At 49.8% G+C, this 13,464-nt stretch overlaps 1 protein-coding gene across 7 annotated transcripts; it reads right to left on the reverse strand.

Annotated features, from left to right (window-relative positions):
• Positions 1–2,892: 2,892 nt before the first annotated feature.
• On the reverse strand, positions 2,893–12,645 carry LOC122379802 (ATP-dependent DNA helicase Q5-like). Of its 7 annotated transcripts, none has more exons than XM_043362301.1 (16): positions 12,614–12,645; positions 11,222–11,363; positions 10,461–10,585; positions 9,984–10,148; positions 9,122–9,298; positions 8,214–8,390; positions 7,940–8,045; positions 7,634–7,745; positions 7,347–7,458; positions 7,019–7,146; positions 6,651–6,768; positions 6,254–6,348; positions 5,757–5,979; positions 5,199–5,375; positions 3,355–4,945; positions 2,893–3,123 (listed from the first exon to the last, which is right to left on the reverse strand). In XM_043362301.1, exons 2-16 carry the CDS (start codon positions 11,346–11,348, stop codon positions 3,059–3,061), a joined length of 3,498 nt encoding a protein of 1,165 aa, XP_043218236.1. In that variant the 5' UTR covers positions 11,349–11,363; positions 12,614–12,645; the 3' UTR covers positions 2,893–3,058. The 7 variants fall into 7 exon arrangements, with proteins under 7 accessions (XP_043218236.1, XP_043218233.1, XP_043218237.1 ...); XM_043362298.1 differs by having other exon boundaries at positions 12,440–12,623; XM_043362302.1 differs by lacking the exon at positions 12,614–12,645 and adding an exon at positions 12,320–12,419.
• Between the last annotated feature and the right edge of the window lie 819 nt (positions 12,646–13,464).

The following is a 13,464-nucleotide window of genomic DNA, read 5'->3' on the forward strand; positions in this document are numbered from 1 at the left end:
CAGCATGACTGCGCAGCTCGCTATGATAGAAAGCCGCTGGTACCGTCTACAGGGGCACATGAGCAGTATCGGCTGGTATATTTCCAGTAGTCCGACGTCGTCCGCAAACAATCGGTATTCGGTACCTTCCTCATATACAGAACAGGATTATCATACGAGAGCGACTCTCACACGCTAGACGCTAGACATGCATGTCACGTCTTTTCGTTCACCATCACCGGCCGAATGTTGCGCCACACCGCACTATACAATTATCAAACGCAACTGAAGGCAGAGACAGCTTCAACCACAGCCTAGATACCCAATCACTTATCATACAGCGTCCTCACATACCGCATCAAACGTCTCTGTTCGGCTGCTCGATTGAGCTTTGCAAGCACACGAACACTGGTAGTGGATATGAAACTCTGAGACATACCAGAAATAAAACAGCATCACAATGGAAGTAAACGAGCATTCTGGTGGCGCCAACGCACACATCAACATAGAGCTGGAATAGCCAACCCACGGGACTCGAGTCACTTAACGGCGAATAACTGCTAGGACCCGCACGCCTAAGATAGATATCAAGCAACAACGATGCCCGAAAGACAACTAGCGGTGTACGAATGGTGAGTGGTTAGAATGACGGTTTCACTCGTACATCCATTGCAGCTCCAATAGCGGGAGCCTTAAGCCTTCTTCGTTTTCGCTTCTTCGGGCCAGGAATAGCCGGATCAGGAAATCTGTCGGCGTCTGCTGCCAGCTTGGATCACTGCCTGTGATTCGACCGTCGACGTAATAAATAACTTGTGGACTATGATGAGTCGCGTATGTTACTAGTAGGTACCTTCAATGGAGGCTTACAGTGGTACCGCGTGCCATAAATAAATATACCAGTATAGCGCCTTTTGGGGCGACTAACGGAGCGAGCGAGAGGGTGAGCCTTGCACGTGCGAAATTTCGAGGGGGTACCTCCAACTGACTTGTGCACGGCACCCTACTAACCGATCTCTAGCGATGTGCTAAATTTGAGCACAATCGGCCCAGCCGTTCTCGAGATCTGGAAGCGGCACCCTGCACGTGCGCACGTGCAGAATGGGTCCCAACTGACTTGTGCACGGCACCCTACTAACTGGTCCCTAACCGTGTACCAAATTTGAGCGCCATCGGTCCAGCCGTTCTCGAGATCTGGAAACGACCCCTGCACGTGCGCACGTGCAGCAGCACCCCAACTCTGGCACATGGATATGCAGTGCCTAGTGGGTGCCTACCTACATGCCAACTTTCAGTACAATCGGCCAAGTAGTTACCGAGATATTGCAACAATTACAAAACTGACACCTCTTCGTTTTGCGCGTGGCACGTGCATAAGGGGTCACCCACATGCATCGGGAATAGTCCAATACTTGGTAGAAGGAATGAAGCTACCCTACAAAAATTACCCCGTGTAAATCGGTCAAGTGGTTGCTGAGATATAAGCCTCGCAAAAGCGTCCGCACGGCCGGCCGGCCGGCCGCTCATACTCAGAAATTTCCGTTAATCTAAGGAAAGACTACGCTCGCTTCGCTCGCTCCGTAACAAGCTCATTAAAACCAGTATAACGCCTTTTGGGGCGACTAACGGAGCGAGCGAGAGGGTGGGCCTTGCACGTGCGAAATTTCGAGGGGGTACCTCCAACTGACTTGTGCACGGCACCCTACTAACTGGTCTCTAGCGATGTGCCAAATTTGGGCACAATCGGCCCAGCCGTTCTCGAGATCTGGAAGCGGCACCCTGCACGTGCGCACGTGCAAAATGGGTCCCAACTGACTTGTGCACGGCACCCTACTAACCGGTCCCTAACCGTGTACCAAATTTGAGCGCAATCGGTCCAGCCGTTCCCGAGATCTGGAAACGACCCCTGCACGTGCGCACGTGCAGCAGCACCCCAACTCTGGCACATGTATATGCAGTGCCTAGTGGGTGCCTACCTACATGCCAACTTTCAGCGCAATCGGCCAAGTAGTTACCGAGATATTGCAACAATTACAAAACTGACACCTCTTCGTTTTGCACGTGGCACGTGCATAAGGGGTCACCCACATGCATCGGGAATAGTCCAATACTTGGTAGAAGGAATGAAGCTACCCTACAAAAATTACCGCGTGTAAATCGGTCAAGTGGTTGCTGAGATATAAGCCTCGCAAAAGCGTGACCACGGCCGGCCGGCCGGCCGGCCGGCCGCTCATACTCAGAAATTTCCGTTAATCTAAGGAAAGACTACGCTCGCTTCGCTCGCTCCGTAAAAATCGTTGACGTGCCTTTTCTCAGCAAGGCACCGCAATTCTCCATGAGCAAAAGCGTCACAGAGCGGGAGATTTCGCAACCGAACCCCAATATGCAGGTCATGAAAGCAATTAAAACACGCTAATTTTAAAAGCTCCATTCAACGGCTATTACACAGCCGGATAAGGACGAAATCATCAGTAGACGTGAAAAGGTTGGGTAACACAAATATCAAAATTTAGTGATTTAATCATTGGTCGGGAGGCTTCTTTGGGTGTGCGGTGCACACCCGATAGAAACTGCACAAATCGTCTGGATAGCAGTGGCCAGTGGTCCACATTATCGCAAACACCCACATTGTATCATGCACGGCAAGCGTATGCAAGAGTTTGGAAATATGACATCGCAATTCGCAATACGTGGATTGTTTGGATGTGAGTTGTGACAGCTGAAGACGTGGGCTGCCCGGCTGTGCCATAAATACTACAATAAATGCTGTTGGGAAGGCCGCGACCGCGGGCAAGAACTCTACATTTTTACCGATGCCAACTGTGGGTCAGATCCGACCTACAAGCTGAGAGTTGCTGAGCCCTTATTTAGAGCACACTCATTACCAAATTAGAAAACACAGGAGTGGCTCAGGTGTTGGCACAGTAAGTATATTCATGAGATATAGGAACGACACTGCAACAGGTCACAGCCGGTAAATAACACCAGCCAACAATAATACTAAAACACCGGCACCCAAATAGCAGCACAGCTCTACACATAACAGCACTAGCACTACCAGAAGCCTCACTCGCTCACCAGTTCACTTGCAATTAATTTGATGTCCTGCCAGAGCCTCTTCTACGATAATCCGGCATTTGCCTTCATCTGAAACAGATACAAGAGCACAGTTTACAACAGCATTCCTTTTCCAGTAAAAATGAACATCAAGGGCGGAGTATCAAGCGTGAAAAACGCATTACAAAATGGCTGAGCCGAGCATAATCACAATCTAAAACGTTCGCACTTTGCAGCCTACCATTAATGAAAGCTGAGTAAATTGCAAAGTGGTAATTCTATCGGCGTGGGGACGGTATCATCACCCTGAGGGGCACTCACCGACGGTTGTGTGTCTCTGCAGGTACGAGTGAGCCAGGCTCCTGGCCAGCGTTTTGAACTCGTCCTTGGACGCGATCTTGCCGGCCTTGTAGTGCGGCATCAGCAGCTGAACGCAAAGGTCGGCCACCGAGCGGCGCTCCGCGGACGAGTGACCACCCTGGTCAGAGGGACGGCGTTCGGCGCTGGGCTCGGCGCGCGCCGACCGGCTAGGCCGCTTCGAACTGGACTGGGACTTCACTGGACTGGACTTGGTTGAACTGGACTTGGCGGAGCGGGAAGAGTGGCGACGGTCGTGGCGGGGCCGCTTCCGCTCAGACTCTGCGGGGCGAGACGACTCGACAGGCGCGGCATCGTCATCTTCGCCGAACAGCTCCGCCATAGAGCACTTTCTCTTCTCCGGCGCCGGTGCGGGCAGTGATCTGCTGCTGCGCACCTTGGCCGCCGACCGACTGCCTGTCCCAGTAGTTCGCGGGGGCACCGAGACGGAGACTGGCTTCTCGTCGGCGTCCTGTACTGCACTCGAAACCACGGACGTCTTGGATATCACAGCTAAGCTATCACTCGCCTTAGTTTCTGGCTTCTTTTCAGATTCTTCGATCACCACAGGCTCATCCCCATCTGAGTCCTTCTCATTCACGTTCGACTCCTGCTTGGGACCGCCAGACGACGTCCCATTGGCCGCCGATGCCAGTTGGAAGAAGCTGGTAATCGTCTTTTGGAGGTCATTTCCTCGCTTCAGTCGGAACCCGCCAGAACGCGTGGTAGAGTCCCGGGTCTGCCGCGAGCTCGAACTAACCGCCGGCGCCGGTGCGGCAGCCTCAGCCGGCCGATCCTCAGGCGGTGTGGGCACTATCCTCGTGGCTCCGGTGTGGGCCACTCGCCGCTTCTGCAGCAGGGAAGCGGCTGTGTCAAACGAACCCCCGCCGGTTGAGTCCGAGGACGGTGGTTCCGACATTCCGACACACTCTGGTTCGGGACTGGAGTCTACCCGGATCCGAGCCGGTGACTCCGCGCGCTCAGTAGGCGGCACCTCGTCATCAGACTGCGCCCGTGGCTCAGTGTCTGTCCGAGCCTGGGGTGAGGACGGCGGCGATCGTTCATCACTGTCTTCCGGCCGGCCGGACCTGGAAGCCAGCAGTTGGGAAGCCGTCTGGAAGGGGTCCGCTGGACGGTACGTATTACTGCCTGCCCTTGAAGCCAGCAGTTGTGAAGCCGTCTGGAAGGGATCGGCTGGTTTGTCTGTGCTACTGCCTGTCCTGGAGGCCAGTAGTTGAGACGCCGTTTGGAACGTATCAGTCCGCCAGTCAGCGCCATTCTCAGTCCTCGAAGCAAGCAGTTGGGCGGCCGTCTGGAAAGGTTCAGCCGGTCGGTCGCTGCCACTGCCAGTCCTTGAAGCCAGTGCTTGGGCTGCAGTCTGAAACGGGTCGGCCGGCTTGTCTGTACCACTCTCCGCTTTGGAGGCCACGAGCTGTGCGGCAGTCTGGAAGGGGTCGGCTGGCTTCTCTGGCTGTGACGGCGCTCCGGTCGCAGATAGCTCCGACAGAGAGGTGTGCAGTTCACACAGACTCGTCTGCTTCCGAATGGCGCTCGTCTGGGGAGTGGATGAAAGACATCGGATAAAATCTAGTGCCAAGTACCGAAATCATTCCTATTTTCACGATATAATGGAGACACAATATATTTTTTTATTATTAAAGCATGCTGTAAGTGGCAATGAGAAGGCTGTCATTGAACAATTTATGCTCGATATTTTATACCGACAAGCTCAAATAAACACTGCAAAAATGAACGGTTCAGTCAAGTCACAGTCTGCACGCCTCACCAGCAGCCTTGCCGTGACTCACCAGCAGGGCCATGGCGCGTCGGTACATCGTCACCACGCGGTTGGACGTGAAGATGTTGTACTCCAGCCCGATGGCGACCTCAGGTACCCGTCCGGCCAGTGCGTGGGCGGCCACCACACAGGCGTTCAGGTTCCGCGACAGCGCCTCCTCCAGCAGCTTGAAGTACTCCTCCCGGGTCTGTAACGACATGATAAAGCAATCCCTCGACATGTTGTCGCGGAGACGATGCAAAATAGAAAGACCATCATCGAAGTACCATGTTCACCTGGTGAGGTGCACGAAAGCGAATACTCGTATATATATTCGTAATTTTCTTGTACAACGGTGCGTTACCATAAAATCTGTTACAATCTGTGCACAATCATTTGAGCAGGAGATATGAAGACACAGGAGAGCGGAGGAGATGACAACAAAAGACAGTAGAGGAGAGATGAGAATGAAAGGATAATCAGAGGAGAGAAGAAAAGAACAGAAAAAGAGGAGAAGAGAGGAGTGAAGAGAGAGAGAGAAAAAAACTGGAAGTAATAGCGATCCAACCAATATCTCCAATTATCACACCTTGAGTGTGAGTCCGGCGATTTTGCGCTCGGTGCAGTCAGCGGCGCGCAGCCGGGACGATTTGACGGCCTGCTCCTTCTCCTTGCTCTCCTGTTTCTTCTGACGGTCAGAGCGAACCGGCGACGAGCCGCGGCGCAGCTTCAGCTGCCGCTTCACCAGGCTCTCCAGGCCGGATCGTTCGTCTGACCGACGCTCGCCAGTCTCCTCGTACATGTCCAGTTCCCTGGCAGTGGTGGGACGGGGAGATCGGTACAGTCATGACTTCATCCATGGTACAGTATAAAACTGGGAGAAGATCGGGTGGATATTTTGTACGTTACACATTAGCCACTTGATGCGGGTACACCCCAAGGGGCATACAATTGTAAGCCTCTCCGACTAGCTAAGACGTTGATACACCTTTTAGAGGGAAAAGGATCATGGACAATGAACATTCGAACAGTCGCACACCTCTAAAGAAGGTCAGAAGGAGCGCATGTCCTTTGATAGGCACTCACCGTTGCCGGCCGCGCCGACCGCCCTCGTACTGGTCTTCATCCAGACTGGAGATGGTCATCGCCTTGGTGCGGTAATCCTGCTTCCGGGCTATGTCCTAATGGAAACACACCACAGTGCGGTGTCAGCAGACTCCGTGCAAGTCCGAGGACGCGACAGATGTCATTGGCTCGCTTGAGCGTAATAACTCACCATGCATCAGCCACTAGTTTGTGTACAATACACATTTACCCGTGGATGTCACTTTCACCATGAAGGACAATGTAAAATGCTCAAAAACTTGACAAATGACATCTTTAATTTGTCACCTCTTTTCAATGAAAATGAGGCACAGTATGGTATTTTCCATGGCCTTTCTATAAGCGAGTGATGCCATACTGCGGCCCGACAGTGACTGACCCGGAAGTATCCGCCGATCAGCCTCTCCACCTGTCGGGGGTTCAGGCAGACGTCGCACTGTTTGCCGCAGGCGGGCGGATCGTCTCCAAAGAACCGCGCGAACACCGCGTGACGACACCTGGGTGATGACAACAGCAGAGAATCACTTCAGTGTAAAGCACGTGCACAAGCCACGGGTCTTCAGTGGCAGCCGTGTACGAATCTATCTTTATTCTAAGCAAACGCATGACTGTTCAAATAACTGCGCGTTAACACCGAAATGACAAAATAAATTCATTTTGTATCGCATCGCTTGCAGAGTCCCGGCCAATGGGATGCTTTCAGATGTCATCTGAGGGCATTGGATAAATGGACATGCTCAGGCTCACCTTGCCTCCTCACAGTAGCGAACCATGACTTCAAAACTTTTCATATCGGCTTCTGTCAGCTCCTTTTTATTCTTCTTCTTGTTATGTGAAGCCCCTCTTTTCAGGAGAAAGGCTACCGTATCCCTCTCCTGTCCAACGATGCATTGATTAATGTTTCGATTGGTTATTCGCGGGGAAAAACTTGGAAAAAAATTAAAACTAAAAGCCATACATAAGGCGGAATCAATGAGCTTTAAGAACGGTAGGACTTTCCTATATCTCAGACGATTCGATGACACAAATGTGCGCATATTTACCGGGGAGCGAGCGCCGGCTGCCAAATCCTCACCCGTTTCGAGTAGTAGATGCGGCACTGGGCGGGCAGTCCGTCTCGTCCGGCTCGGCCCGACTCCTGGTAGTAGCCGGCCACCGACTGAGGCATGCTCCAGTGGCCGACGAACCTGAAACAAAAATAGGTATGTCAAGGAACGACAACATCAAAGATAATTAGCATCCTCAAAATTTATTATTGCACATAATTATTGTCATGCTTGCCGTCTTTGTCTTTTGCCCTTTGCTGCCCAGCAGTCTATACAATTATCGCACGCCTATCACCACCGTGCTCCCACCGCTCACCTGACGGTGGCCTTGTCGACGCCCATGCCGAAGCTGACGGTGGCAGTGATGACGGGAACCTCTCCATCCATCCAGCTCTCCTGCACCGCCGCCCTGTCACGGTCCTTCAGACCTAACGAGAAATCAACCGTCTTCAAATCGCATTTACAATATTTTGAAGGCATATTGACCAATGATACTGCAGCGATGGACATTATCATACATACGAGTAAGCCATCGCTTTGACTAAACCGACCGGCACTCAATTTCCTTGACTGCGCACTGCACACGCTACTGTGTAGGTCGCCGCTACTCCTAGTGGCTCACCGGCGTGGTAGGCACGGGTGGGCACGCCGCGGCGCGTCAGCTGCCCGGCCAGCTCCTCCGTCGCCTCCCGGGTGCGGCAGTACACTATCCCGCACGGACCGTTTGCCTGTGGACACGAACATAATCAGCCGTCAGTAATTTTCAGAAGCGGCGAAAATCGATCAATATGAGATATAAATGCATACGAACACAACCAAAGACATGGTGCAATAACAGAATATAGAAAGTCAAAGGCAGTCAAAGCAATGCCGACAGCGCCCTGACGCACACCTACCCGTTTGTCCTCCCAGTTGGGCCCAAGACACTCGACCACCCAGTCCTTGAGGTCTTCATACTCGTCGTCCAGCGATTCCTTGTACCGCACGTCATAGAAGAGATTGGAACGGAAGCAGGAGGCGCGGAACTTCAGCGGGTCCTTCAGCGATAGCTGTTTGAATATGTCCTCCATCACCTGGACACAAATAGACACCAGACATGTGCATGGATCCGAGTGGTGGATCTATGATCTCAGTGGATCTCAAGGCAAATTGCAGGTTCGGATCTATGATCCCACCGAATCCGGTGTGAAAATTTATCCTAGATCTATGATCTCACAGGATCTGACGATAAACCAAGAACATGGATCTGTGGATCCCACCATGCACAACATTTGAAACCAGGTTTCCAAGTGTTTCTATGTCAATAAGTGCCATAAAACTATGGATTATGACGTGTTGTCACATAAAATCACTAAATAAGAACGTTTGTGAGTTGCAACGAGTGCTCTTTTGGAATTTGTGTTGACCAAAAATAAATGAGGATCTATGATCCCACTGGATCTCAAGCAAAAATACTAGACTCGGATCTATGATCCCCACGGATCTCTCGATAAATTAAAAGAGCCGGATCTATGATCCCGACGGATCCGAGATCAGGATCCGTGGGATCAGATCCCAGATCAATTTTCTCGGATCCATGCACATGTCTGATAGACACATCATGAAAATAATTCGATAATACATTGTCATTGCAATGGTGCTGCATGAGTAAATAAATTCAAAAAAAATCCGTATTATCGAAATTACTGACTGGCTGACAGGTCAATGTCGATGCAGAATGCAGATGCATTACACCAAAGCGCCCGGCGGTCGGTGCCTTGTGCGAAATGCTCACGGTGCACCGATGTGCCCGTGCGCGACTCACCTTAGCCGATGCGGTAGCCGTCAGCGCCACCCAGGGCAGCTGCCGGTACGTCCGGCGCAGACCGCCCAGCTTCAGGTAAGTGGGACGGAAATCGTGACCCCACTGACTGACACAGTGCGCCTCGTCCACCACCATGTAGGCCACCTTGCTGTGACGCACCAGACGCTCCAACAGGTTCTGTGGATCACGGGAATAACGTCAGACGTGAACGATTTGCGAAGAATGGACGGATAAGAAAGTTTTATCATTACTTAAAGGAAATAGTTCACTTTCCTGAAATTAGTATTTTGCTATGGATTTATGTTTTTTATGCTCAAAATGATCAGAAAATAAAACAAAACGTTTTTGTAAAAAGGATTATTTTCTATATTTTAGTATAAGAAGAACTATATTCTATATAAAATAATGTTTGACGCGGAAGCTTATTACGCGTTGACCAATCATATTGCGTAGGACAAACCCATCGGCTGTAAGCAGCATTCTGGTTGGCTGACGATGACGTGACTGCATTCCTCAGCAAGGCACGCATTCCTCTGCAAGGCACTCTTTTCGTAACGAAAAATGGAATATCTTCGTCTAGGGTGATCGTTGGGCCGTAAAAGCTTCTGATTTGTGCTAGTCTCAGCGCAAGCAACAAAACTGCTATTCCAGTTCCAAACCCCATGTTAAAAGTGAACTATTTCCTTTAATGAAAAAAATATATTTCAGTGATTATATGAATGACAAAATCAGTTATATATCAATTAAGTACCGATCTATTATACTACCGACAAACCACATTAGCTGACCATCAAACCACATAGGCACCTTACTACCAAATAGGCAGCGAATTGGCCACCATTTGAAGCCGGGCGGACGGTACCTGAAAGCTGGTGGTGTCAGCCTGTTCGGGTGTGATGTAGAGCAGCCGCGTGGCCGGCACCACGGCCTGCAGGTCGGTCCACACCCGCTGACGGTCGGACGCCGCCATCTTGGAGTTGATGGATTCGGCGCGCACCTTGAGCCGCTCCAGGTGCTCCATTTGGTCCTGGGGCGCGGGATGGGCTCAGGTTTCACTCAGTATTTGTGATACATCTCTCCCACTGCACACACATTGCCATAATTTCAGACACAGGTCATTCAAGGTCAGATCACCAGGTGATGTCAAGAAAACTCACCTTAAGAACCAAGTAAATACTCACCCTCATTTCATCGACTGAATAATTGCTTTGAAGCATTCAGCAATTCCTAAGGAGGTATAGGCATATGAAACATTTATCTCTGAGGCATCCCTGTCCCCATGTGCCACAATCAATTAAAATCATTATTGACAGAGGAAGTACAGTAATGCATAGCTTACCTTAATAAGAGCAATGAGTGGGGATACCACTATGGAGATCTTGCCTTTGGCCATCACTGCTGGCAGTTGGTAGCACAGGGACTTGCCAGATCCCGTGGGCATGGAGATGTACACATCTTTCTTACCTGTATTTTAAAGGGGAAATCAGGTCAGTCAGATGCCAAACAAAGCATATTTTCAAAAATTGAGGGGTGAGAGTGAGGAAGAAAGTGAAACAGCAAGAGAGGGAGACAGGGAGGGAGGGAAAGAGGCAGAGAGGAACTGAGGGAGAAAGAAAGGGAAGGAGTGTGTGAGGGACGAGACCACACCCAGCCGGCAGTGATTGGACAAAGGCGAGGCGAAAAACCTAGTTGGAGAGAGAGAGAGAGAGAGAGAGAGAGAGAGAGAGAGAGAGAGAGAGAGAGAGAGAGAGAGAGAGAGAGAGAGAGAGAGAGAGAGAGAGAGAGAGAGAGAGAGAGAGAGAGAGAGAGAGAGAGAGAGAGAGAGAGAGAGAGAGAGAGAGAGAGAGAGAGAGAGAGAGAGAGAGAGAGAGAGAGAGAGAGAGAGAGAGAGAGAGAGAGAGAGAGAGAGAGAGAGAGAGAGAGAGAGAGAGAGAGAGAGAGAGAGAGAGAGAGAGAGAGAGAGAGAGAGAGAGAGAGAGAGAGAGAGAGAGAGAGAGAGAGAGAGAGAGAGAGAGAGAGAGAGAGAGCAGGGAGAAAAAACTTCAGAGGCACAACAACAAATCTCTTAGCAATTGATGATAGATATTAATGTACAGCTACCTTTCAGAACTGCCAAGACTGCATCTCTTTGCAGTGGTGTCTTGAAATCTTTATGTTTGAAGGTTGTGTTTAGACAATCCAAAGCTTCATCCAGTTGTTTGTTGCCATCATTCTTTTCTTCTGCCATGGTGATGGAGAGAAGCTGGAAAATACAAAAATCAGCATCAACTTCAGTCATACCTAATTGCAGAGGGTATTTGAGCTTATTTTGAAGCTGCTGACTACCGCAGCACACTACACTAGGGCACATTTTTAAAAAATAGATTTAGCTTGAATGTTTGAATAGACGGATTGACAGAGCCGGAGCCCACGCTAAGCAGAGCTTGTTGCGTAGACCCCGACCCCTACCGTCCGATCGCGCAATTCCGGGTATTGGTAGATTTTAGATGCCAAAGTTGAACGTGCCCTTCAAAGCCGGACACGGCCTGCCCCACTCAACTGACTGCAACTGGCTGCGGCTGCTCCCACCAGCCACAGACCATCCCCGTCAGGAGTCTCAAATATCGAGCGCAGGAGCGTCTCGAACCTGGGCTCTCAGTACCGGGAGTCCAATGCTCTACCAACTGAGCTACGGGACAGGCTCAGTACATGCCTCACAAGTACATCAGAAATGGATATCAACAAAGAGTACTGTGTGCACTTGCAGCATGCTAAAGTTGGTGTTTTTATATCTTTGGATTTTTAATAAACATCTTAGTATTAATTTTTCTGCACTCTTTTATTGTCTGGGCCAAAAGCATCACGGCAATATCAATTTCTATCAGAATCCATTGCCATTGTATCATTTGAGTCAAACTCAGAGGTTTTAAACTAATCACAGGCATGGCAATGGGTGCATTGACTCTTGACTCTGAGTCAGAGTCAAGAGTCAATGCACCCATTACACTACTATGCACCTATGCATTACTATGCACCCATTGCAGTCTCTGACTCTTTAGTTAGTGCCCTGGGTGCATTATTACACACCTACAAATAAATAAAAAACTTATTGGTGGTAGGTATCTATTGATGAAGGTGCTAAGATAAAAAATTTGTTTGAAAGTGCAGCACAAGCACAAATAACAAGCATAAATAACAATATTCAATACGCGGATATACGATTAGGTACGCGATTACGGGTCCACGTCAACGTCGCACCGTCGCCCGTCGCGTGACGCGTCGCACGTTGTTGCGCGATAATGATAAACAAACTTGAAACAAACACAGCTATTGACTGACCCCGAATAGCCTAACTATCATGTAGCCATAACTTTTGCTATTGCAACGATAGTTTAAGAACAAAAAAATATTATTTCTTTATCACAAAATGTTAAGTGAAAATCACAAATAAGAGGAGCAATTTATATTTGACTTTTTATTTTCGTTATGCCATAAAAAATGCAGTGAATGAACCTCCCGTCCCTCTACTACAGGCGCAGAAGAGGTGATATGATAGCAACGTATCAACGGGGGTGTCTAAAAAGCAGACGAGATTAGCAGACGAGCCCATGCTCAGTAACTACTGGACCGATTTTAATAATTCTTTCACCATTCAATAGCAGAGAACTTATATAGGTGCCGTTTTTCGTCTTTTGGCGATTGGTTCACTCAAACTGGACCAATCGGACCAAAATGGTCCAGAACCATACACCCAATTAAAAGCAGACGAGCCCATGCTCCGAAACTACTGGACCGATTTCGATGAAACCTTCACCATTAGACGCGCCGTGGTCTGAAACGGTGCCGTTTTTGATAATTTTTCGATTGGTCCACCCTAAGTGGTCCAAATCGGTCCAAAACCCCTAAAAACTGGTGCAGACGAGCCCATGCTCCGAAACTACTGGACCGATTTCGATGAAACCTTCACCATTAGACGCGCCGTGGTCTGAAACGGTGCCGTTTTTGATAATTTTTCGATTGGTCCACCCTAAGTGGTCCAAATCGGTCCAAAACCCCTAAAAACTGGTGCAGACGAGCCCATGCTCCGAAACTACTGGACCGATTTCGATGAAACCTTCACCATTAGACGCGCCGTGGTCTGAAACGGTGCCGTTTTTGATAATTTTTCGATTGGTCCACCCTAAGTGGTCCAAATCGGTCCAAAACCCCTAAAAACTGTTGCAGACGAGCCCATGCTCCGAAACTACTGGACCGATTTCGATGAAACCTTCACCATTAGACGCGCCGTGGTCTGAAACGGTGCCGTTTTTGATAATTTTTCGATTGGTCCACCCTAAGTGGTCCAAATCGGTCCAAAACCCCTA

The sequence above is a fragment of the Amphibalanus amphitrite genome, unplaced genomic scaffold, assembly GCF_019059575.1.
Source record: "Amphibalanus amphitrite isolate SeventyFive unplaced genomic scaffold, NRLGWU_Aamphi_draft 000084F_arrow, whole genome shotgun sequence".
NCBI lineage: Eukaryota > Metazoa > Arthropoda > Thecostraca > Balanomorpha > Balanidae > Amphibalanus > Amphibalanus amphitrite.

Coding starts and splice junctions, on each gene's coding strand:
- LOC122379802 (XM_043362298.1), bottom strand. CDS start 12,460: ATGATAGTTAGGCTATTCGGG. Junction 9,299..9,983: donor CTGACACCACCAGCTTTCAG/GTACCGTCCGCC, acceptor CGTGATCCACAG/AACCTGTTGGAGCGTCTGGT. Junction 4,946..5,198: donor GACGCGCCATGGCCCTGCTG/GTGAGTCACGGC, acceptor TCCACTCCCCAG/ACGAGCGCCATTCGGAAGCA.